Source organism: Cuculus canorus, chromosome 1 (assembly GCF_017976375.1).
Source record: "Cuculus canorus isolate bCucCan1 chromosome 1, bCucCan1.pri, whole genome shotgun sequence".
Classification (NCBI taxonomy): domain Eukaryota; kingdom Metazoa; phylum Chordata; class Aves; order Cuculiformes; family Cuculidae; genus Cuculus; species Cuculus canorus.
The window spans coordinates 45,930,545-45,956,851 of NC_071401.1; the positions used below are offsets into that span (position 1 = coordinate 45,930,545).

The following is a 26,307-nucleotide window of genomic DNA, read 5'->3' on the forward strand; positions in this document are numbered from 1 at the left end:
TCCTTCTCTTCAGGGCTATTTTCCAACCATTAAGAAGTGCTAGAGTCTTTATCAGCGAAAAACCTCACTCACACTTGCTTTTTGTTTTGTGCAAAGACTGGTGCTGGTGTAAAAGCTGATGAGGGCCAGGTGAAGTTGTGGTTTCATCCATCCAAAGGAGAATTTGATCACTCCAAAGTCATTAATGTCTGCCAGATAGTATTTCAGTGTTGCCTTGTGTTTCTGCTTAGTTGGTACCTGAAGAGGCTGAGCGTGGCATGATCAGAGCAGGTCAGAGATGAAGAGGAACCCTCTGTGCTTGTCCAAGCTAATGAGTGAAGAAATGGTGCAAAAAGTTATAAAATAATTGGTTCAGGTGATGGTAAATGGCGTAAAGTAATTCAAGGTAAACTGAGAGGTGAATGGAGCAAGTGCAGGCTGAGGCCCTGGTGTAGGGGAATAAACGAAACATACCTGGGATATCTTACTCCCCAAAGCATATATTTACTGTGGATAACTGCAGCATTGTACTCAGGTGGCTGACAGCATCCTGGCTTGGATCAGCCATAGCGTGGCCAGCAGGAGTAGGGAAGCAATTGTGCCCCCTGTACTTGGTGCTGGTGAGGCTGCACCTTGAATCCTGTGTTCCGTTTTGGGTCTCTCACTCCAAGAAAGACATTGAGGGGATGGAGCGTATCTAGAAGAGGGCAATGGAGCTGGGGAAGGGTCTGGAGGAGTGGCTGAGGGAACTGAGATTGTTTTGCCTGGAGAAGAGGAGGCTGAGGAGAAACCTTATCACTGCCTACAACTACCTGAAAGGAGGTTGCAGCAAGGTGGTTGCTGGTCTCCTCTCCCAAGTAATAAGTGACAAGGTAAGAGGAAACGTCCTCAAGTTGCATCAGGCTAGGTTTAGATTGGGTATTAGAAAAAGTGTCTTTATGGAAAGAGTGGTGAAGCACTGGAGGAGGCTGCTCAGGGCAGTGGTGGAGTCCCCATTCCTGGAGGTGTTCAAAAAATGTGTGAGTGTGGCACTTTGGGACATGGTTTAGTAGACACAGTGGTGTTGGACTAATGGTTGGACTGGATGAGCTTAGAGGTGTTTTCCAGCCTTTATGACTATGATCTTGCTTCATGTCTTGTGATGAACAGGAGAAGCAGGAGAGAGTGTCTTTCTCCTTCAGCAGCTGTGCTGCTTTTCCGCACATAGAGGCAGAAAAGCCCACAGCAAGGCGGAACAGAGGGCCAGGTTCTGGTGACCACACTATGGGAGAGGGTTCCTAGCAATCAAGATACTGGAAGAAGCTGGAAGGACTGGTGTATGTCTGCCTTTGCAGCAGTGTTGGCTATATGGGGAAGGCAGCCCATGGCTTCTGCACTTCCTTTTTGAGTGTCTGAGTGTCTCCATGAGAGCTGGAGCTTGCTTGTATGAGCTTGGTGAAGGGGAGGAGTGGTGAAAGCCCCTGGCTCTTCTGGGTTTGGGTGGATCTCACCAATCTTTTGGTTGAACTGGAATTAATAATTGAAAAATACTAAAAGCGTTTACTGCACTGTCTTGCCCACGAAAAGAAAACCAACTAAGCCTGAAATGTCCCCTGCAATCTTTGGGCTGCAGATGGACCATCTCTCCAGGTGGTCTCTGCGCTTCAATTGCCCCCTTCTGGCTCCTTGTTCCTGCCCTCAGTTGATCATGTATGGGGCTGTGTGATGAGTGGAGATGAGCAGTGATCCAAATGAAATAAAACCCTTGCGAGGCTGGTGGGAACAGCCCAGGGGAGTCATGAGCTTCGAGGGCTGGATGGGATAAGAGCTATATAAACTGTAAAAACAGTTAGGAAACCAAATTTTCTGCCCTGCTGCCACCTCAGACTGTGCTTCTGCTTCATCTCATGGCAGGGCATGTCTCTGTGCTGTAGCTAGCCCTGTTTGTGATTTAAACAGATGTGCTGAGGGGTTTCTAAGGCATGGACAGGCAACAGTTCCCCTGCCCTTGCTGCAGAGTCTTCTCTCTGCCAAAGGGTGGGACAGGCAGCCGTGACCCTAATGCCTTTAGCCACTGCAGGGATGCAAGACAGAGCCCTGCGCTTGCAAAGTCAAGAACACAGAAAATAAAAAACCAAACAAATCCCCAAACCAAGCAATGTTGCACTCTGCATTTTCTTTTTATTAATTTTTTTTTTAAGTCATATAATTCAAAGTGTGATGTATTGCTGAGATGCACATCCCCTGACTGTGACAACCAGGGCAGAGGTTGAGACATCTTCCCTGGGGAGAGGGAGGGTTGCATGCAGCTGAGTCAGCAGCAGAGGTCACTTGGCCGAAAGACTCAGCTTGCAGAAGATGATTTCGTAACAGTAACTGATGCAATGTTCCTGTGTTCGGCACTGGTGGCGTGGTAGGTCAATGTGTGAGCATGCTGGAAGGAGAAACACTGATTTTGGTGAACAGGGAAATAACAGCACAGTGATGGTCAACCTCACCTGTCTGCTCCATTCCTAAATGATTTCTCTTTAGTCCTGCTTGTTTTCTGCCTTCCCTAGCCCTGACTTTTCATGTCGTTTCAGTTCTGGCATTTAATCTCATTGTCATGTTGTTTTATGGCCTTGGCCCATCTTCCACTTTCCGTTTGGGATCATTATCACATATGATTAGTCTTGGAGCCTAATGAAGGGGATCAGACATAACTCTAGGCTATGTCTGAGCCATCTAGCATTTCTGAGCTCCAGGATCTGCAGAGGAAGTTTATTTTTAAGCTTTCTGGGAAGATAAATTTGAACCTTGGGTTGTTTAGGGTACAAGTAATAGAACTGAAATCTCTCTGGGGGGAGCAATGCCCTTTGGGATATGAAACATCCAAGGGATAATTATCTAGTGCTGAGTAAGTCTTGTTAGTCTTGAAATAGCTTTTAGTGGATGATCACATCTTCCTTCACGCTGGCTAGTGTGAAAGCTTGAAACCATATATTAACATTTAGCCTCTATTGTAAGAGCACTGTCAACATGTTCTTAATACTGTTGTTATCCAGTCCCACTCTGGGAAAACCAGGCATGGAGATACCAAAGGATTACACAAAATAACAACCCCGGAAAATAAAAAAGGGCATTTTTTGAGGCTGCTCTTTAAGTTTCCACTGTTTCACTGTATTAAGAACTAGAGGGGAGCTCCTAGGTCTTGCCTGTCAGAGCAATGTCAGATTAGAGCATTCTCAAGGCAGCTCCAGCTGCTGCTGTTTTGTGACACTTTACAGGGGCAAAGCAGCAGTGGGGCAAGTTCCATGCTCTGTCACTGTCCCAGATGAAGTGACACATCGATGTAGTGACTCAGCTGTGTCCTGTTAGCCATCTGCTGATGTGATGCAGATCATTAGTCACTAATTGTATGCTTACCCTTTTTTGGGGCTGCTGGAAAGGCCAAGGATCGCATAGACGTGAAGGTGCTGAGTCAGTCTTCCATTTCTTTTGCCCTCTGGTCCACCAGGCTCTTGGTGGTGCTTGAAGAGACATTTCCGTGTGCCCTGCCAGACAGACCTGTGCTCTCTCACTTTTATCTTGTACTCTCTGGCTGTTTGTCTATAAGCCCATCTCAGCTGTGTGGTGGAGCTTCTGGTGTGCAGCCACAGCAGAGTGGCAATGAACTCTCCCAAGTAAGGATCTTTGGAGTCAGCGGGAGAAGGCATTCTGCCTTTGAGCTGAGTACGAGGAGCTAGTTTCACCTATGCTGCATTTACTCCCTTTGTCAGCTCTGTAAAATCCCTCTAAGCAATCTGAGGCTTTGCTGAGGATAGAGAAGTTGTCCAGAGAAGTTGCGGATGCCCCATTCCTGGAGATGTTAAGGTCAGGCTGGATGAGGCTTTGAGCAATTTGGTCCAGTGGAAGGTGTCCTTGCCTGTGGCAGGGGGGTTGGATCTAGGTGATCTTTAAGATACTTTCCAACCCATACCATTCTGGGATTCTATACTTTTTTTTGTTCCTCCTCCCTTCCCATGTCTGCACTTCCTGTCTTTGGCTGTGTCTCTGCATCCAGTGTCTAACCTATAGGAACTGGTGGGCTAGGGACTGATGCTCAGCTATCGCCTTACTTGGTATCGCAACTGCTGTCTCCTTCCTGATGTCTCTTATGCCGCTACCCCAGACCAGTCTTGAGGGCAAGTCTGGGTCCTCCTGGACACAGCTGGGTTTGGACACTGCCCTTCTGCTCCCTTGTCTGTGGGTTTTTCTGTCTGTCTAAAATTACAGGTTACAGACTGCTCTCTGGTTGTGCACTGGAGACAGAGGTGTGGATGTGCATCCCTCATGCTTTGGTCAGGGGCAGCGAACCCTATATTTGTCTTTTCTGTCCTTCTAATACTTTGAGTGGCCTAAGAAAGCCCTGTAGGTCTCTTCCCATCCCCTGCAACCCTGCCCATCTTCTGTGACATTGCTGAAACACCTGTCTCTGCATCCTGCCAAGGAAGTTGGACTTGATGGGAGTCGTGCTTGCTGGATCCTGCTCTCTAGGCTTTGTGTTCACTTCTCGTTTGAGCTTTACACCGAGTAAGCTATCCTCACAAAACTAAAGAAGATTATTGTAGAGGTAGCAGTATTTCTTATAGCATCTATTATTTCTTCTAAAATTATTTTTTTATATATTTCAGCAAAACTGTTACCCTTCCTCCCCACTAAGATTTTAGCAAATGAGCTCATTTATTCCTCAAGGCAAATGCTACTGCTTTTACTTTAAAATTATTTAATTTCCCCATCTGTTCTACGTCCATGTGTAACCCAGCTCCACTCTGTGGGTTCTCAGTACCTACCTGGAGGAGCTCACAAAGTTTCTGGGTATTCATAGAATCATGGAATAGTTTGGGTTGGAAGGCATCTTAATGCCCATCCATTTCCAACCCTCTGCCATGGACAGGGACACCTTCCACTGGATTGGGTTGCTCAAAGCCTCATCCAGCCTGGCCTTGAACACCTCCAGGGGTGGGCCATCCACGACTTCTATGGGAGACCTGTGCCAGTGCATCACCACCCTCACAGGAAGAATTTCTTCCTAATATTTAATCTAAATCTCTTTCAGCTTAAAACAATTCCCTTTTGTCCTGTCCCTGCGCTCCCTGATATAGAGCCCCTCCCCAGCTTTCCTGTAGCCCCCTTTCAGTACTGGAAGGCTGCTATAAGGTCTCCATGGGACCTTCTCTTCAACAAGCTGTACAAACCCAACTGTGTCAGCGTGTGCTCATATGGGAAGTGCTCCAGCCCTCAGATCATTTTTGTGGCCACCTCTGGACTTGCTCTTACAGATTTATGTCCTTCTTGTGCTGTATTGTGCCAACAGAAATAAGTTATGCAATCCCCTTGGACAGTGTGGTGCGCTGTCCTTTGGAGCTGGCACAATTAAGTGAAATAAACATTTGGGGAAATGTAGGAAATGGTGACTTGAGCTTGTGGAGCATTGCTCTGAAAGCTGAGAACCAGTATCTCTTCTTCACAGGCAGCCAGGTGGGATGGAGTGAAAGCCAAAACATGGCTGAGGTTTCACAGCAGCTGATGTTGAACTACGTGGATGCCCCAGGTTGGAGTGGGAAGGGCTCTTCTCCCTTATCTCGCAGTGATGCACATACAAGAAGACCTTTGTTCTGGTATTTGGAGGAATAAAGTTCAGCAGGAATAAAAAGGCATTTCTCTACCACCTTGGTTCACATTGTGTTGTGCTCTCTTTCTCTCTCTTGCAGCTGTGTAAATGAGTATGGAAGATTATGATTTCCTCTTCAAAATTGTTTTAATTGGTAACGCCGGTGTGGGGAAGACCTGTTTAGTCCGTCGCTTCACTCAGGTAAGACTGACCACCTCTTGGATGTGGAACATCAGGGTGAGGACAGCACTGGAAGGAGTGCGGAGCCTGTGGCTGTGTGCCAAGGGCTTTGCTGGCATTGCAACTTTGAGGAAATTGTCTGCACTCTTGGTGTGTGCGTCACCTGTAGCAACATACTAGGACCAGCAGTGCATCTGTATCTAGTGCTGTACTTACCCCTGCTGGAGATCTCATCCCTCTCTAAAGATAGAAAGTGTTCTCTGAAAGCTTCTGGAAAAACTTTTCCTGAATTGGGTGTGCTCTGGACCAGTTATAGGGACTAGCGTATTTCCTGGTGTTCTCTCATGTTCCTTCTCATCCCCATCACTCCTGCCACTGCACAAAGTTCTGCTGGTTATTTGGCATTACTAGATAATTAAATAATCTGCATCCTGGGCTGTCAGTCCAGTGTCTTCTGTTAAACACTAGACCTTTTGTGTGGCGGAATAACAGGGAAAGGATCAGGCTTCTTTGATCTGGAGCGGAAGGCTTTGCATTATGCACTATAAAACCCAAGTTGTGAGTTTTTTGTTGCACTCTCCTCTAGGAATCATCAGCAAATTTCCCCCTCACTGTTAATTTTAGTTTTAAAGCCATGGTGATTTTAAACACTGTCCAACTGCGTATGACAGCCAGTGGCAATCAAGCCAGTCAATCAAGGGTTAACCGCAAAAATCTGTGGCCACTTTTGCTGCCTAGGCTTTGGCAGAGCAGCTGTTTTAGAGGATGGATGTGTGCTCAAATTAACGTGACTTTGTAGACATAGACACTGGAAACCAAAAAAGCTTTGTTTAATTTCTGTTTTGGTTTGCTTCTGCTCCTTACCGATGGTGCTGCAATCAAATACATCAAATACAGCATCGTGCTGGCCCTTGCCATTGCTGTGGCTCTGGTAGTGCCTGGCTCTGTGCTTCACTCCCGAAATTCTGTGCAGACCAGCAGTGCTGGGAGCTGCCAGAAATGCCTTTCCATGCCATGGTGTGTGGTGGAGGGGAGAGGGAAGGCATGAGATTGCAGGAGCAAAGGCATCTCATTCCACATGGATGCTAACACCTCTTTCAATGCATTGGGAAGTAGGATGAAGGTTTCCCATCTATATTTCCCCTGGATCTTCCAACTGCACAGAAGCAGAAGGTCTTTCTTCCTCTCTTCTTCCCTGGATGCATTCTCTTTCTCCTGTTTGTTGTATCTTCTTCCTTCCTCTCCTCTGAAGTCAACAACTTGCTACATGATTAGGGACGTGTAGGCAGGAAAAATGCTGTGGGGTTGAAGTATGATAAACTTTGTGCTGGGGAAATGTCACATTTTCCTCTCTAAATGTGATGGAAATAAGTGTCTGGGGAAGAGGACAAGGAAGGAATGGTTTTGAGGATGGAAAAGGGTGGGGTTTAACATCTAGAGAGAGTTTTGTCTTGCTATAAAATGTTGCTTAGTGAAATTCTGATTTTCTTTCAGGGGCTTTTCCCACCGGGTCAAGGAGCCACGATTGGGGTTGACTTTATGATTAAAACCGTGGAGATAAACGGTGAAAAAGTAAAGGTAGGAGCCTGATGGTTTAAAGTGTAAACTCATGTGGCAGTATCATAGCTGATGTTTCTTGCTGCAGCCCTCCCACTGCAGGAAGGCACGCGGGGAAGTGCAGGGTTGTCTGGCACGTCTCATATAAGGCTTCCCTGGAGCCTTCTCTTCTCCAGGCTGACCCACCCCAACTATTTCAGCCTGTCTTCATATGGGAGGTGCTCCAGCCTTCTGATCGTCTTTGTGGCCCTGCTCTGGACCTGTTCCATATCCTTCTTATGTTGAGGATTCCAGAACTGGACAGAGTACTCAAGATGGGGTCTCACAAGAGCGAAGTAGATGGGGAGGAATCGCCTCTCTTGACCTGCTGGCCACGCAGGTTGAGGTGGGAAAAGAGTATGGTTATCTGAGCCTCTAATATCAAGATGTCCAGGGTCCCTGGGCTTCTCCTGGAATTACTGTGCCTGCATTAAATCCACAGGCATCAAAGTGGAAGACAGGTTTTGGTTTTTTTTTCCATTTGCTGCCATCTTCAGATCTATTGATGAGCAAATGGGAGAGCAGCAGCAGTGCAACGGTGGCTGGTTGTGGCATTGAGACCTATTTTTAAGCTTGTGTGAGTGATGAGATGGAAACAGTGGACTCATGCAGATTTTGAGCCCTGGATTTTTCACTTGTATTTCAGTGCAGAGTTTTTTTTCAGAAGAAAATAAGGTAGATTTAGATGAGATACTGGGAAGAAGTGTTTTAGTGTGAGGGTGGTGAGGCACTGGAACAGGTTACCCAGAGAAGTCATGGATGCCCCATCTCTGGAGGTTTTCAACGCCAGGTTGGATGGGACTTTGAGCAACCTCATCCAGCGGAAGGTATCCCTGTCCATGGCAGAATTGGAACTGGATGGTCTTTAAGGTCTTCCAAACAAAACCATTTTATGATTCTAAGTTTAGGACAGATTGTAAAAGCCACTGTCACGTCATCAGGCTGCCACCCTGCTGCATGAGGAGCTGTACAAGCCTATGGCAAGTGATGGTCCTTAAGCAGAAGACCTTCCAGCCTGAACAGTAGAAGGACAAGAGGTATAAATACCTTTTCCTGATAAAGACTGAGTTAATGTTCAGCATATCGCTGTGCAAGTGGAACAGAGCAGCAGGCAGGAATGCAGTGAGGATCACATGTAGCCTTCATGCTCTTGGTGCTTCACTCAGTGGTTGTAATGCTCATTAGTAGGCAGCTGGCGAAGCAAGGTTGGCCAGGACATGGATACTGCTTGTTCCAGGCTCCTCGGACAGCAGAGATGCTTCTTTCAGCCAAAACCAGCTCCAGTGAAGCAGCTCAGAGAATTGAAGCTGGTAAATGACTTATGTACTGCACAGAAGGTGGAATTAATCTTTTTCTGTATGTACCTGGCTTATACCAGCTGCCTCAAGATTGTCCTGGTCAATGGAGGGAAAAAATGATGAAGATTAATCCCATCCCCTTCAGACACCTCTCCTTTCCAAGCTTCTGGTTCCCTGTCAAGTACAAATGGATACTTAAGAGCAGTGCTTATGTTCAAGGCCTGGTTTTTGGACAGGTGAACTCCTCCTAAGGATTTTTCTGCATTTAACTTGTTACTCCCGTGACTGTTGGTAGATGAGAAGCTCACCATGAGCCAGCAATGTGCGCTTCCAGTCCAGAAAGCCAACCGTATCTGGAGCTGCATCCAAAGAAGTGTGGCCAGCAGGACAAAGGAGGGGATTCTCCCCCTCTGCTCTCCTGAGACCTCACCTGGAGTTCTATATTCAGTTCCGGAGTTCTCAGCACAAGAAGGACATGGATCTGTTAGAACGAATCCAGAGGAGGCCACGGACGTGATCCGTTAGCACCTCCTACAGGAGGACAGGCTGAGAGGGTTTGAGTTGTCCATCCTGGAGAAGAGAAGGCTCCGTGGAAGCCTTATAGCAGCCTTCCTGTACTTAAAGGGGTCTACAGGAAAGCTAGGGAGAGACTCTTTTTCAGGGAGTGCAGGGATAGGACAAGGTGGGGTGGTTTTAAGCTGAAAGAGGGGAGATTTAGATTAGATATCAGGAAGAATTTTTTTCCTATGAGTGTGGTAAGGCACTGGCGCAGTTTTCCCAGAGAAGTTGTGGATGTCTCATCCCTGGAGGTGGTCAAGGCCAGGTTGGATGAGGCTCCGGGCAACCAGATCCAGTGGAAGGTGTCCTTGCCTATGGCAGGAGAGTTAGAACTAGATAATCTTTAAGGACCCTTCCAGCCCAAACCAGTGACCATTTTAGGATTCTGTAATGTAATTCTGTTTTAAGACTACCTTGGACTAGTGGATCCTTATGGAGGATACAAACTCCATAAGAGAAACTGGGGAGCAGTTATGCCAACATGGGCTATCTCAGGGCAAAGACAGTTCAGAGAAACTCTACAAGCTAAATGCAAACTCATTACCAGTGCCTGTGGCCCTGCAAACGGCTGATGAATGTACAAGTGTCCACTGAATCAGCTCTCTCTATCACCTTGGGGCTGGCTTGAGTTTCACAGAGCCTTAGAGAGTGGTAGCTGGTATACCAGCTGTATTTCACATGGCAAATAATGAGTTGTTAAATTAAGACTCTTTTCTGACCCCACCAGCAGAGTAAATTGGAATTACCTGAGCTCAGCCACAGTGATCAAGCCTGGGAGGAACCTTAGTGTGATACATTTGGGCATTTGAATGAGCCTTCTGGAGTCTGAAAGGCAAACAGATTTCTTTCAGGGAGGGATCTTGTAGCTGTAAGTTTTTGAGTAAGCAGTGCTAGTGAGAATAAACATTTAATGAGCAGGAAAAGCAGGAATGAGTCAGAGCACAGAGCAATGAAAATGACAACTCAGTCAAACGAGGTGCTTCTGTGACTGTCAGCTCATTTAAGAGTGCCTGAGCCATGACTTCACTTCTGTGCTGGGCAGCATCTCCTGCGTGTCTGCTGGGATCCAGGATGAGAGAGCAGAGCTGTTTAGCACAAAGGTTTTCATACTGGAAAATAAATGATAGACTTCCGGGGAAAAATACTTCCTAGCTTTCAAAATTGAATTTGAAAGCCAGCAGAGAGGGGATTGCTAGCATGAAAGCTGTGTGCAGGGCATATCAGATCATGGAATCAAAGAATGGTTTGTGTTGGAAGGGACCTTAAAGATCACCAAGTTCCAACTGCCTGCCATGGGAAGGGACATCTTCCACTGGAGAACACCTCCAGGAATGGGGCATCCATGGCTTGTATGGGAAACATGCTCTAGTGGCTCACCACACTCACGGTGAAAAATTTCTTCCTAATATTTCATCTAAATCTCCCCTCTTCCAGCTTAAAACCATTCCCCCTTGTCCTATCCCTGTACTCCCTGATGAAGAGCCCCTTCCCAGCTTACGTGTAGCCCCATTTAAGTATAAGTGGCTCCTAAAGCTTCTTGACAGTGGCATGCAGGTGAGGGGCTTTTGGTATGCCTGGCCTTTCCTAATAAAGCCAAAAATATGTGCAACACCCAGACTAAGAGGTTACACAAATTCCAGCCATTTAGATGGCAGTTATTGTGCTGGTCAAAGCTAAACTTCCTCAATGCTGCAGACAGAGGGCTGTGCTATATGGACCTGTGATGTTATTGCATTTACAGGAAATGTTCATATGTTCTAAATCATAGAATCATAGAACACGTTGGGTCAGATGGGAGCTGTACAGGTCATCCAGTCCAACACCCCTACAGAAACAGGGACATCTTTAACTCCATCACATTGCTCAGAGCCCCATCCAACCTGACCTTGAATGTTTTCAGGGATGGGACCTCCTCTACCTCCCTGAGCAACCTATTCCAGTGTTTCACCACACTCAAGCTTAAAAAGCCTGCCTCATACCCAGTCTAAATCTACTGTTCCTCGGTTGAAAACCGTTACTCCTCATCCTGTTATAACAGACTTTGCTAAAAGATCTGTTCACATCTTTCCTGTAGGCCCCCTTTAAGTACTGGAAGGCTGCTATAGGGTCTTCCTGCAGTCTTCTCTTCTCCAGGCTGAACAACCCGAACTCTCTCAGCCTGTCATATATGTGCAAATGTTGGGAGAGCAGTTAACATTGTCTGGCTCCGAGAATATGAACATCTAGGTTTTCCGAAGGCTGAGTCAGACATTGTCCTTTGGTTACTCTGAAGAAAAGATACAAGTAAAATGGTTGCTGTAAAATATTTTATTTGGCAGAAATAATTTGGTGACTGAGGGGTCTGGAGTTGTTTAGCCTGGAGAAGAAGAGGCTGAGGGGTGCTCTTAATGCTCTCTTCAGCTATCTGAAAGGAGGTTTTAATTATGTGGGTGCTGGTCTCTTCTCCCAAGTAACAAGTGATGAGAAGAGAAGAAATGGCCTCAGGTTGGACCAGGGGAGGTTTAGTTTGGATATTAGGAAAATTTTCTTTACTGGAAGTGGTGAAGCACTGGAAGAGGCTGCCCAGGGCAGTGGTAGGGTTGTCATCCCTGGTGGTATTAAAAATAGTGTAGATGTGGCACTTCGAGACCTGGTTTAGTAGGCATGGTGGTGTTGGGCTGATGGTTGGACTGGATGACTTTTCCAACCTTAATTATTCTATGACTCTGTTAAGTAATCTGTGGTCTGAAGTGTCAGCTGTCTTATTTTGGGTGCCAGAAGAGTTTATCAGTGTCTGTAGTTTATCAGTGTCTGTCTCTTCCCTGCCTTCTGCACCCTGCTCACAGGTAGACTCATGACAGTATCCAGTAAGAAAACAGCTGAGTAGCAACAATATTATCTGTATTTTTCCACCTGCCAGATTTTGGAGGCAGGTTTGTTTTAATGGGGGTGCATTTGTTGTCTGAATTTCTTGTGCGAGTAATTTCACTTCTGATTTTGTATGTTACTGAACTGCAGGTGCCAGGTTCAGCTGTTTCAATGCAACTATGCCAAGAAATTAAGCACAATGGTGCCCAGGAGATGTGAGCCAGCCATGAATCACTTTCTCTGCAAAAGCGTACTCTTTCAAAATCATACCCCATGTCTGAAAGCTGCTACTGGGAGCTCTCATTTGAAACTAACACATTTATGATGAGTAGCTGGCATAGTTTGACTTTGGAACTGGGCAAGAATAAAGTTTTCTCAGTTAGAGGCTGCTAGATATATGGAAAAAAATCTCAAATACTTCAACTTTTTTCTTCCCAAAGTACACAGGATTCTGGCTGGAAATCAGCCTTTCACATATTTAATTCCAGGGAGGGGTGCTTTAAAAAAAATAAAGCTGAAGCAGAGAAGTGCTCTTTTATGCTGAAATGGTTTAATTTTGGAAGTTTGTTTCTGTGACTGCTTTTTTGAAGAGCTGAGGTTTTGCTGACCCGCCAAAAACTATCAGATGGTCAAATTTTAAAAACAATGTTAGTATTGAGAAATGTATGTTGTCTCGCTTGACCCAGTAGGTTTGGAAAGCACTTATAAATCTCTTTGATGTAGTTAAGGACATGTCAACCAGTTCTACATGCTGGGAATGCAGGCAGCAAGCAACTGGGCAAGATGGCTGAAGTTATACAGAGGTAACATGTTGGAGCCTTTGAATCAGGCTTCATCTGTGCTCCTTGTTCACTCCTGTGGTTTCCACCCATCAGTGCATCATCTCAGGATTACTATAACTTTGGGTGCTAGAGGAGAAATAAATGGATGCTGCTGCTGGTTGGGCTTCGGAGGCAGGGGAAGTGACTTTCTCTCTGCAGAGCCTCCATTGTAACTCCAGGCCAGCAGTTCTGTCCACGGCAGAGGGAGATGCTAGGAGTCACATGAAAGCCTGCAGACCTGGGGCTTCCAGGAGCCATCAGCCACTGTGCCAGCTGACTCTGTGCCTTGCATTTCAATCCACAAGTGCAGAAATGGAGACAAAAAATGCTGGGGGAGGAGAAGCCAAAGGGGAGAAGAGATAAGTGCTTTCCCAGCATTGGTTTTCCCTCAAGGTCGCTTGACTTTTTTAGGTCAAAACAGTGCTGCTATCAAATGAAAAAAAGTTAAATGATTTTTTTTTTTTTTCCCTTTTACCCTTCCTTGTTATGTAAAAAGCTGCAGATCTGGGACACGGCAGGACAAGAGCGATTCCGGTCCATTACACAGAGTTACTATCGCAGCGCTAACGCATTAATCTTGACCTATGACATCACCTGTGAAGAATCCTTCCGGTGTCTCCCTGAGTGGCTGCGAGAAATCGAGCAGTATGCCAGCAATAAGGTCATAACCGTGCTAGTGGGTAAGCGATGATCATCCCTAGTGGGATGGTGTGATGAGAGGGTGAGCTGTGCGTGTCAAGATTTTGGTGGCAGATGGAGTTGTTAGCAGGAGGAAAATGTGGCAACTGTGTGAACTGGTGGTGGACGATGCTCAAACTGGTGTGGCAGATCCTGTTGCCAACAAATGGCAACCACTGTTGAGCCACAGGATAGAGATGATGCCTTAAACACAGTGTCTGCAAACAACCCCAGGAGGCTGATACTGGTGTTCAGGACACCACAACCACTTCCTGAAGCGTGGTCCTGTCTCTGGTCTAAAGCTATTGCATGCAGAGGTGGATGCTTCCCATCAGTTAGTCCCATGTTGGACTGAAGTGCAGCTACCAGCAGAGCTAAGAATAGAGCAGTTTCCCTTGTGACTCTCAGCTCAGATGTCTACAGGTATACGAGGATGAATTGAGAGTAGCCCTGAAGAGAAGGACTTAGGGGGTTGCTGGTAGATGAGAAGCTCAACATGAGCCAGCACTGTGTGCCTGCAGCCCAGAAAGCCAGATTTATCCTGGGCTGCATCCAAAGCAGTGTGACCGGCAGGTCGAGGGAATGTGAAGAATTATAATCTTCTCCCATATGAAGACAGGCTGAGAGAGTTGGGGTTGTCCAGCCTGTGGAAGAGAAAGCTGCAAGGAGACCATATAGCAGCCTTCCAGTACTGAAAGGGGAGCTAGAGGAAAGGTGGGGAGGGGCTCTTTATCAGGGTGTGCAGGGATAGGACGAAGGGGAGTGGTTTTGAGCTGGAAGAGGTGAGATTTGGATGAGACATTTGGAAGAATTTTTTTTCCCTTGAGGATGGTTAGGCACTGAAGCAGATTTCCCAGAGAAGTGCTGTATGCCCCATCCCTGGAGGTGTTCTTCAAAACCAGGTGGATGAGGCTTTGAGCAACCTGATCCAGTGGAGAGTGTCCCTGCCCATGGCAGTGTCATTTGAACTGGATGATCTTTAAGGTCCCTTCCAACTCAAACCATTCTGTGATTCTGTCTGCTCAGGGTAGGGTCACATGCAGGTTACTATATCCCATAGCTGTGGGACAACAAGAGTCTCGCCTCAACTGGATCAGGAACTGGGAACCAGGTCAGGCTGTGTGGATCATAGCATTCACGGGTGGGGCAGAGCTGCAAAAACGGATATTTTTGCATGAATTTTAGGGAAACTAAAAATAAGTAAGTGAATGCTATGTTAATCTGTAGAGCTTCAAGTCAAGCTACAGCAGATCTCAGCCCATCTGTCTGCTGCAAGCAAGGTGAAGGTTAGTTTGCCTCCCCAAGTTTTTCTACGCTCTGCTCTCAGCATCTGGTAGTTAGGACTTGGCTCTTAAAGGCCTAAGGATATATAAAGAGCAGTGGAAAAATAACTTGAGGAAAGCCAAAATGTTTTGTATTGCAGTGTCGTTATCTCCTTTAATAGCCTACTTTTTAAAATATAAGTCTAGAAGATTGTAAAATATGTTTAAGGTGTCTTTAAAAATCTTTTGTGGTGCGTGCTCCAACGGTATTGCAAGTGGATGTTGGGATTTAAGGAGCTTCCCTACAAGAAACACATCACACTCTATGCGAAGGATATGGCGCATGTACAAATGGTGCAGACACAATTAATAGATGACTAACAAATATATACATGAGGTTTTTTTAGGGAACATTCAGTTAGTTATCAGCATTAATATCACGTTAATTATCAGTTAATTATTGCAGCCCGGAAGGCCAACTGTATCTTTGGCTGCATCAAAAGAAGCACAGCCAGCAGGTCAAGGGAAGTGATTCTGCCCGTGTAGTCTGCTCTGGTGAGACCTCACCTGGAGTCCTGTGTCCATCTTTGGGCCCTTAGCACAGGAAGAACATGGATCTGTTAGAGCAAGTTCAGAGGAGGCCAGGAAAATTATGAAAGTGCTGGAGCACCTCCCCATATGAGGACAGGCTGAGAGAGTGGGCTTGTTCAGCCTGGAGAAGAGAAAGCTGCGGAGAGACCTTATAGCAGCCTTCCAGTGCATAAAGGGGGCCTACAGGAAAGACAGATACAGACATTTTATCAAGGCCTGTTGTGACAGGACAAGGAGTGGTGGTTTTAAACTGAGGGAGGGTAGATTTAGACTGGGTATAAGAAGAAATCTTTTACAATGAAGGTGGTGAAACACTGGAACAGGTTGCCCAGCAAGGTTGTGGAGGCCCCATCCCTAGAAACGTTCAAGGTCAGGTCAGATGGGGCTCTGAGCAACCTGATAGAATTAAAGAGGTCCCTGTTTCTGTAGGGAGGTTGGACTGGGTGACCTGTACAGGTCCCTCCCGACCCAAAGCATTCTATGATCTACAGCACAAATTGTAAATGGTAACAGCACAATACACACTTTGAAGATGGTGACACCCACAAACTGCTGTTGAGTGATAATTTGTTTAGCAAAGTAACTTCAGGGTATGCAGCAAGTCCAAGAAACTACTTTATCAGTAGAGAAGGGGGATCTTGGGCAAGAGGAAGGCAATAGAACGTGGCTTGCCGGTGGAAGGGCAGTTTTTCTCTTACCAGTTCTCATAAAATTGCTAGTAGGAGCGAGACCAGTTTCCTCCTGAACCTGCTGAGTCCATGGGTACAACCCCCAGTTATCGCAGGTCCTGGTCTGTTACCTTCCTTGTAAGATTAATTTATTTCAAAACCATCATATTTTAACTGCTGTGGCCAGTAATAGGGTGTAATCTTATCAGCTGCTTGCCTCAGGTATGAATCGACTCTGATAAACTGAGCTCTCCAAAGGAAGGGGCTGGTTTCTCACCCCACCTCACTCTGCAAGTGGCCTTGAACGCGTCCCTCTTCCAGCCTCGACAGCCAAATCCTTCATGGGAATATTGATATAGGAAAGAAGCCTTCCATGCCACGCTTCTTTTAAAGCTTGTAATGACATGAGAAATGTCATGTTTAGTATCTTGCATGCTCTAATTGACATTTTAAGTATTTCTGAGAGCAAGAACAGGAGCATTTTCAATAGATCTTAAAATGGAAATCCTTTAATATTGGTTGATAGCAGCAAACAGATGCACTGGTGCTAAATTAGAGATAACTGACGTGGATGTTCACAGGGCACGTTCTATTAAATTAGCTGATAATAAATGAAGTTAGTTGCATGTAGGATAGGGAATCCACTGTTTGGAGGGGAGAAGCACGATGAGTTTCAAATCAAAACCACTGTCCACAGACATATGCAACACACTTATCAACTTCTGTTTCTCTTGTTTTGGAAGTCAAATTAATTACCTTTCTAAAATCTTTTATCAATGCAGGTAATAAGATTGACTTAGCTGATAAGAGGGAAGTCTCCCAGCAAAGAGCTGCAGAGTTTTCTGAAGCACAGGACATGTACTATCTGGAAACCTCAGCAAAAGAATCTGATAATGTGGAAAAACTCTTCCTGGACTTGGCCTGCCGGCTGATCAGCGAGGCACGACAGAACACCCTTGTGAACAATGTTTCATCACCCTTACCAGGAGAGGGGAAAAGTATCAGCTATTTGACTTGCTGTAATTTTAATTAAAGAGCTGGCATGGGATTTCCCCTTCTGCCATGGGCCAAGAGGATTTTTTTTTTTTTTTTTTTGCTGGGATTTATCTCCTTGGAGGGAATTCCTGCCACTTTGATCCATCCAGCTTACCCTGAGTCAGGTTGCAGACCTGGAAGCATGGCGGGCTGGCGGCTCAAGCTGCATGGCAACGTAGCAGAATATAACGCGGTTTAAATTTCATTTTCCTTGCGGACTCTGGAGCAGGTTAGGAAAAGAAAGTTGCACAAATAATGCAGAGTATGAGCTAATGTGTTTCCTTCTGTGGGAGACTAAAGCAGCCTCCCTTTAAGAAGATATGAAGAGGTCAACATCTTTCTTGCAGAACAATGTGTTTGGTCCCTTTTAAAATAAAAAAAAATAAGAGAAAACCAACAATGAATACTGACCCTGGACTACCCTGGCAATCTGCTGGGCTGCCAGTGAGTGAGCTCTTAAGACATGTATACAGCATCTGCTGGGGCATGCGTCTTCATGGAGGACTCTGCTGTTTGAAGTAGTGTTATGTCTCTCATTTACAGGCACTTTCATGAACATGGAATTAAACAAAAAAAGTTACCTATATCAACGTTTTCAAGGTTGAAGAAGACATGGATACAGCTCAGTTGCTCCCTTTGGTGCTAGCAGTTCAGCAAATATTCCATAGACCAAATGTAGTTTTACTACATTAACGTCCTCTGAATGTGTTAACTTAGACTGGCTAGGAAAAAAATACTAATTAGCACTGTTCATTAAAAAATAAAAATCTCATTACCTCTTTTTCTAGGCTTGAACATAGTGGGAAAGGACTGTGCTGCTTTTGGTATCCAACTTAAGATGAAAAGATGTTACAGAAATAATAATAATAAAAAAAGTTTAACTGTCCCTCCTCTAAGTAGTAATGGCCTAATATGAAAAATCAGCCTTGGGAAACGTTATTGTGTTGGAAAAAGCACACCAGACATGACCAAAGTCATGTATGTGCATGGATTGTGTATAAGGGTTCAAAGTGAGCACAGTTTGAAGTGGCAGTCTGCAATACATCTGGCTTAAAAATAACATCTGTAGGTACAGTTCTTGTGGAAAGGCAGGTGCACAATTATGTAGAGGGTTTTTTAATGCTGAGTGGAAATAGCAATGGGTTGCAAGTGGTACCCTTCTGTTGGACCCATCCAGTGCTCACCTTACGGAACTGCTCTCCAAGATGCTCTTGGAGATACCTTCTTGGAATATGGTCCCTCCTCTAGAGTAGCTTTCAGGTTCAGGGCTGTAGAATCATTTTATTTACTTGATGCATTGTACTTTTAATCTCAGACTCCAGTGTACACATAACAGATTATGCAAAAGTGGAAATACTCTGGACTATGGTGTGTTGTTACTTATACTACCATATGCAAATAATGCATTGCAAATTTACATGTTGTCGTTAAAGTGAAATTGGAAGGTAGTGAATGCGCACATGAAAAATGATTTTTAGAAGTTTGAGTTCAGTTTTACTAATCTGGATAAATCTCTCCTGGCAATTATGTTGTGATATGTTGTAATTTAGAGTTAATCAGTTTGATATTATTTGTCATTTACTGGAGATTATAGGAGAGCTTTTGTATTGACATAAAAAGCTGCCAGTAAGTACTTCTTGAAAGAATTTAAGAAGAAAGACATTTAAAAATGCTTTTTCACATTGCCCTGGAAAGATGACTTTGGGCTGCATCATGTTGTGCCTTTGATCTGTGACAGGGAGCTGACTCCATGTCAGACAGAGGGGGGCAATCACTGTGTCATATCGCTATCTTTAATATTTCCCTTGCCATTTTTCAGGTCACCTTCTTTTATGACTAGTGGTAAAAAGGAAGATGTAGAAATTTTGGTACAAGGCTTATTTGTCATTCAGGTAATGCTTAGCAAACTGCTGCCATAAGTGTGAGATGTTGGGAGATGTCATCTGCTGTGCTGGCCTGTCTGGTCCTTTGCGTCTCTGCTCATGCTGTAATCCAGAGGATTTAGAAATATGTGGGACTTGCTGGCTTCTGCTGTGCTGGACCGTGTGATGAAGAGCAATGTCTGTCTTGAGCATTCCCCAAGTTGAGCTGTGAAGACCAACCATCTCTGAGACAGCTGATTCTGCACAGCTTTTAAGTAGCTGTTTGAGCAAGGCTCAGAGTGTTACGTGTAAGGTAACACTCAAGTTAAAAATCAATATATATTTAATTTGTAAAAGCTGTTACTCTCTTGATGCTGGACTGTCACCATACAATTGATATCAAATAGGGTAGGGCTGTTCAACTGAGCTAATCAAAGAGAAAGAAGGCTTCTGGCTAAAGCACCTGTGGGTTCCTCAGCTGGATTTCTGAAAGCACCAAAATTGGGCAGGTACTTTTTATTTCTGCTTAGTACTATTATAAATACATTTGACAGTGCTCCTTGCATCGCTTCTGGAAGTTGAACTCTTAACAATTTATCATTACTGAACAAGCTGATCTGGTCAAATAGCAGAAATTGCTGCCTTTATTTTCTTGGATATTCACTTTGAGGTTTCTAGAAGGCTAAGTCTCTTTTCCCAGTGGTTTTCTAACCTGTAGTGGAATATTTTGGAGACTAGCTGCCTACTAGCATTCTCCAAGCACTGGTTCTTTTTATCGCTACTAAATCTCCTCCACATAAAGAGTCCATCTCCAGATGGTGATGTGCTTTTGGAGTGGGTGCTTTTGCAGCATGCTGCAGCTGGGCTGATGTTACAGTGAAGTATCTGACTTCTCCAGGGGCAAATCTGAACTGTTTCCTTTCAAATTTCTATGTAGACTTAAAAAGTTGAAAGGAAACACTGGTGGTATGTGCAACGTTTTATGAGGTAGTGAGCCAAAGCTGTGTTTTGCAACTCAACTCTTTTTCTGCAGTTAACAAACATGCTTACCTGTTGAAGAATTAATATTTTATTGTAGTGACTCCTTTGCGGGAGTTATTTTTATACACTTTCAAATATCTAGTGCATAGAACCCACCTTTCCTTGTAGCATTGAGGGCTTCTGCTCTACAGTCTGAAGGCTTCCTGACCAGCAGAAGAGCTTTATCAACTGCTAATGACAACTTAGTGGTGTGGCACAGTGGTCAGTCTTGAAAAATAAAAGGAAAAAAAAGTACAAATCCCAGTTACCTGACAATCATCTCTCCACCTATGGCCAACACCTTGCTAGAAGAGTGGATCTTTGAGAGAGCTGTCAGTAAAAGCCTTGTGATGTTTGCTGCATTGAGTGTCCCAAAGCTGTGCAGAATTGATATAATGGGTCCAAATTTGACTGGAAATGTTCTCTGCAATGAAGAGAGCAAGGCATTGCTTTTATTGTGGTTGCTAGACTTTGATGTGTTTTCCGAGTGATGTATTCACAGCCATGGAATGATCTTGGGTTAGTATTTATTTTTATAGTGGTCCCATAATGAGACCTTTTCTTCATATTTTTTTAGCACAGTGAGTAGCTCCAAGCAGAAGGCAACATTAGGTGGTCAACAGATGTTTGCTGTATGTAGAAAACCTGTTTGCAGAGATTAGTAAAATCCTGAAAACTGGATGGTCTAAACTCTATTTTCCAGTTCAGCTGCTGATTCAGTCAGGCTGGTCTCTACTAAACCATCAAGTGCTCTGTGCTTCAGATCGCTGTGTTTGAAGTACTTGCTAGGATTTTGTGTTGGGTGTTTATGCTACAAGTTTGCTGGGATAACCCATGGCTCCCTTCTGTTCCTTTTTGTGTTTCCCACAAGTGACCAAGTGCTAGGGAAAAAAAAAAAAAAAGCCTTTCAGTTCAAAGAGTCATGATGAAAAAAAGGAAATGTTGAGCTCTATAAAGAAGGAGACACTGGGTGCCTCTTCCTACCTCTAATAGCGAAGTCCTGATTTGATCTACAGGTAGGTCATTGGAGAGTGCAATCAGATACGAGTTAGTGCTGAATGCTAAATGGAATTGTGATCATTATTTAATGAAAACCACATGTGATAAATTGTCAGGCAAGATACTTTGTTCTTTGCTGTACAACACATGAAACAGCCCTTAAAACCTGTCAGCCTGCTGGTGCTGTTTGTGTTTTTGGAAATAGCTAAATTGGTAACAGTTGGCTCCTGCTAGTCTAGGTTTAGTGGTTAATGGCTACTGAATTCCTTCAGCATCAGTAATAACAGCAGCAGGCTGAGGTTGACACAAGATAGACTTTCCCTCTTTGCAAATCACTAAATTAGTGATGCAGAAGCATGGTGGGTGCGCACACATCCTGAGCTCTTGCTGACAAGGGATGCAATTAGCTATAGTCAAACCCACTGGGTTTTGCCTTATTCGTTATCCCTAAGGACTGCTGTTTGTTCGTCTGGTTTTCCACTTGTCTTCTCTTTTCAGCATGAAGAACTGTCTGTAAAGCAGGCTGAGATGGTGAGCTGGCATGATTTTTGTAGTCAGACTGAATTCAGTCTGAAAATAGGTGAAATTCTGCAGGCTGAACAAACATGCACGGTACACTGGCGTTTGGGGACTTGTACTGTTGTGGTTGAACATGGTTGGAGACACTATCACAGAAACCCTCTCCTGGCTGTGAAGCAGACTGAGTTCTGTGGCCCTTTGTGCAAGGGCAAAGATGACTCTGTGGAGCAGGAAATGCAAAGCAAAGGGATGGTTCTACTCGAGATTTCCTCAATCCCATCTTCTCTTTAAAAAATCCATCTATGACTCGGTTTTGGAATCCTCTGGTCTTCAATAAGGGATAGTAGGAATTTGAGTCTCAGCTGAAATTTTTCTGCATTCTGTTGCTTTCCATATCAAAGCACCCAATGTCCTTATACACATTGCTCCTACCAACAAAGACCTTTTTTAATTCATTCAGTTAAAAGAAAGGTGTTTTTTAGAGGACACTTTGTGAATTCCTAGCGAGCAAATATGGAAACTCTCTAAAACGTTGATGTATGTGAGGGCTCCTCAGAAAACCCCACTGGAGCCAAAAGAAATACTAATAAATTCTAGTCATGAAAGCTACTGAAGAAAAATGTTTTATAAAAAGCTAAGGAAGAAACTTTGCTTATGTGAAAAAATTTGGCTTTTTCTTTCCTTGTCGGCCATGTTTTCAGCTCGGCGCGGTTTCCCGAGTGAGAGGGGATGTAAAGAATACTCTTGCACTTTCATGGGCAGTGATCAAGGGCTCTGGTGTGTCTGGTGTCACATGAATGCAAACCTCAGAGCTTTTCAAAACCTGACTCCTCCAGTATTTTTCTTCCATGAATCTGTTCCTTCCCCGTACTGATCATGCTTCAAGCACTGTGGAGGTCTTGGACTGGAAAGAGAACTCATTGCATGGACCTCAGGATCTGAATTTGGCATTAGCTAGAAGGGAGAGCATCCATTTCTCATCTTCTTTGCCACCTTGACATGAGCACTTTACTATCAATATAAACCTAACTAAATCTATTATCCCGTTCTCAAGCCAGACATCCTGTGAGGAATATTTCCCTTCTTATGGGACCAATACAAGAAATGTTGATGTTAAGAGTCGGTGGTGGTTTGGTGCAAGCGAGTAGATCTCCAGTGAGGAGGTGGATGCTGCTCTCCATCCAGGGAGACTTACAGCCCTGTGGAGGAGGAGAGTTATTCTGAGCTGTCACTTGCGCGGTGGTGTGAATATCTCCCAGGGTCTGTGTTGCATCATCGGCACGAGCTTTACTAAATGTAATGGCCATGATGTCCCCAGCAGGGAAGCCTTTACAAAGAGGGTAGCAGAGGAATGAGGAAGGTAGTTTTGACAGTAGTGGAGTGAGAATAGATCTACGGCAGGGAGAGCTGCCATGATTTCAGACACTGCTATCGCCTCAGCTACTGGAGGCTATTTGGGAAAAAGCCTTTACATACAGTCAGCACTGAAAGGACAAAGCCAGCTTCTTAAACCAGTTTTGGGGGAGAAAAGGCCATCTACTGAGAGTAGGGAGGGAGCCCAGTGCTTGTTGCTATGATGATTTGAAGGGACAAGTACATCTCTGGATATTAGAGAAATAGTTTAAAATGTGCCACGGATTTTAGCATAATAGGATGCGCTGCAGATATGTCACATCCATCTCATTCCCCACAGCTGTTTACAAAAGGAGAAAACAACCCCAACACTGAGATCGGAGCAGCTGCAGTCACTCAGCTGTCAGTGTGGGACAAGGCTCTTCCTGCTCTGCTTTTATTCCCACTTCACTCTGTGCTGCTGCACGTATTAGGCTGTTCAGTGAATTTGCAGATCATGAATTTTTTTTTCCAAACTTCCTTTGATCTATACAGAAAGACTCACCCAGTTCTCATTTGAATTCATTAATACTTTGAGTAGGCATTTTAATTTTCTGTTTACTGGCTTGTTTCCCTTTGTAATGTTATCTAACTGACAAGTTTGTTGTGCTCTGAATTACCTTTATGTTTTTGAGTCAAAAGTGTTTCCTCTTTCCTGAAAGCTGTGATCATTTTTAGAGATGATATAAAGGCATCTCTCATCTCCTCTAAAGAAAACCTGACTTACTCTCAGCTTTGATTCCTAACAAATAAGTATTGAAGTACATAATTCTCTTTACAGCATGAACAAAGTATGTTTTATACCATCAACTGTAGTTTGAATTGTAGTTTAAAAACCTGCTTAAGCACTAAAAGCAGCATTTTGTTTGCAGCTTCTGTGCCAGGCAAGTCAGAGCATTAAAGGAATTTCCTGGGTTGGAGTTTTGTCCCACAAAAGTCTGCTGTCTTTTCCCCAACAATTGTGAATTTAGCACAATGTACAGAATTTTAGCAAGAACCCTGATTCCTAAACATGTGGCCAGAAGAATGAGGAGAGGACGTATTTCTTACTGTTCAAGCACAACCGTTTCAGTGGAGAAAATGCAATACAGCTGGTCAGACCATGGAGCTGGAGTTGATGGGGTAGTGCTGTCTTTGGGAAGGGTGTAGGTGTTAGCAAATTGCCAAATTGTGAATCGTTGACTGTCAGAAACATTTGGCTTGTCTGTTTTTTTAAGTTCCTGTTGTCAAGTGTGGTACAGTGGGGTTGAGAAAGGAATGTATTTTGGATGACCAGGATGATGAATGTATGATGCTTCATGTTTGTTTGTAATGTCCTTTTTTATACTTAGAAATTGCTTACATATGTATCTGTATGTAAATAAATGTTTAATCCTTTCCACCTGGTGCTTAAAGTGTTTGATATGTTTGCTTTTTTTTGATTTGAACTGCTAAGCAAAGTTGTCTTAAAAATATGTACAAGGCAGTGGGTGCTTGTTCTCCCAAGTAACAAGTGAGAGGATGAGAGGAAATAGCTTCCAGTTGCATCAGGGGAGGTTTGGATTGGATATTAGGAAAAAATTCTTTACTTGAAAGAGTGATGAAGCATTGGACGAGGCTGCCCGGGGCAGTGGTGCAGTCCCCTTCCCTGGAGGGGTTAAAACGAATGTGTAGATGTAGTTGAATAGGGACAGTGGTGTTTGGCTGATGATTGGGCACTGTGATCTTGGAGGTCTTTTCCAGCTTCAATGATTCTATGATTTAATATCAGTCTAACAAACGAATGGCTGCTGTTGATTTTCTGCTTGGGTTGAGCATCCCAAGGCTCTGACAGTCTTGGGATGGTGACAGCAAGAGAAGGGGTAGAGCCGCTGTTCCTGGGAGCGATGTTCCTTTGCACTCGAGCAAAGGAAAAATGTTATTGAAAGCAAGAGCTCATAGCAGTGTGAAATGCCACAGAAATGCCGGCATCAGGCACTAGAGGGTGGTCTTTGACAGAGCAGCATCTGCAGTCACCGTCACTGCACACCTGGGTAAGCTCTTGTCCCACCAGGGTCGTGTGGATGAAGGTGACATTTGGATATTTGGTTGAACTTGGTTTTGTCCCAGTGCCTATTTTTTATGCTGGTTCCTCTCTTCAGCCTGCAACTCGCTCTTTTCATGCTCACAGAAGACGGCTGCTTCCACTGGAGTTCTCCAGTGACCTGCCTTTCTAGGGGGGCTGGAATCCTTTTGGAGAAGATCTCTCATTTTCCATCCTGACCAAAAGATCAAAGATTTAAACTTTGTCCTCTGGCTCATCCTGGGGATCAAGTGTCCTCCCTGTTCTCTCCTTCACATCAAGGACAATTTCTGCTAACTGTTACACTGAGAAATGAGCTGTGAAGCTTGAAGACACCATGTGTCCTTTATTGCCTCTTCCACTGACCTTGAAGCTCCTTCCTTGGTAAATGTCTGACATGAGGACTGGACCATCTGCTCCATGTTCCCCGGGAAGCTGGCAATTCGTGTCAGTGGTAGGACAGAGAGGGTATTTGGAGCGGGGAAATTCCCTGCATGCTTCTAGGTAGGAACTGGGAAAGGGAGGGGAAGAAAACATCCTTAAAATTCTGACAGCCTGGGAATTGGGTATTTAATGAAAGAGAGGAGAGCTGGAGGGTGTTGTCTGTGGGAGTGATGGCTAGAGAAGCCATACCAAGCTCTGAGCAGTGGCTGAGGGAACTGGGATTGTTTAGCCTGGAGAAGAGGAGGCTGAGGGGAGACCTCATTGCTCTCTGCAACTCCCTGAAAGGAGGTTGTAGTGAGGTGGGTGTTGGTCTCTTCTTCTAAGTAACAAGTGATAGGATGAGAGGAAATGGCCTCAAGTTGTGCCAGGGGAATTTTAGACAGAATTTTAGGGAAAATTTCTTTACTGAAAGAGTGGTGAAGCATGGGAACATGCTGCCAAGGGAGATGGTAGAGTCTCCATCCCTGTAGTTTTTTAAAAAGTGTGTAGCTGTGGCACTTTGGGACCTGGTTTAGTAGGCACAGTGATGTTGGGCTGACAGGTGAACTTTATAATCTCAGAGGTTTTCCAGCTGTCATGATTCTATGATTCCTGGAGAAAAGTAAGGGGCAGGAGAAGAGCAGCAGGTCTTCCTTGCAAGGAGCGTGTAACCTGTGTGCCATGCAACCTTATGCTTGCTCAGCAGGTGTAGCAGCAAGATCACACCAGGCTTTTCTGTGGGTAAAAGGATTGGAGAAGCACAAAGGCTCCCTGCAAAAAGGGAACAATATGCCCACTGGAAGGAATGCAAGACTTAAAGGGGGCTGCTAGAAAGCTGGGAGCAGGGCTCTTTATTGGGAAGTGTGGGGATAGGACAAAGAGGAATGGTTTTAAGCTGAAAGAGGAGAGATTTAGTTTGGATATTAG

General features: G+C 44.6%; 1 protein-coding gene across 2 annotated transcripts in view; it reads left to right on the forward strand.

Moving 5' to 3' along the window:
- Window positions 1-22,909, forward strand: part of RAB30 (RAB30, member RAS oncogene family) — a 58,593-nt gene extending 35,684 nt beyond the window's left edge. For both annotated transcript variants that reach the window (XM_054079639.1, XM_054079647.1), the window contains exons 2-5: window positions 5,691-5,791; window positions 7,265-7,348; window positions 13,387-13,570; window positions 16,872-22,909. In XM_054079639.1, the coding sequence (XP_053935614.1) occupies window positions 5,699-5,791; window positions 7,265-7,348; window positions 13,387-13,570; window positions 16,872-17,122 (612 nt within the window). In that variant the 5' untranslated portion in view covers window positions 5,691-5,698 and the 3' untranslated portion in view covers window positions 17,123-22,909. The remainder of the gene's footprint in view (window positions 1-5,690; window positions 5,792-7,264; window positions 7,349-13,386; window positions 13,571-16,871) is intronic.
- The last annotated feature ends 3,398 nt before the right edge of the window (window positions 22,910-26,307 follow it).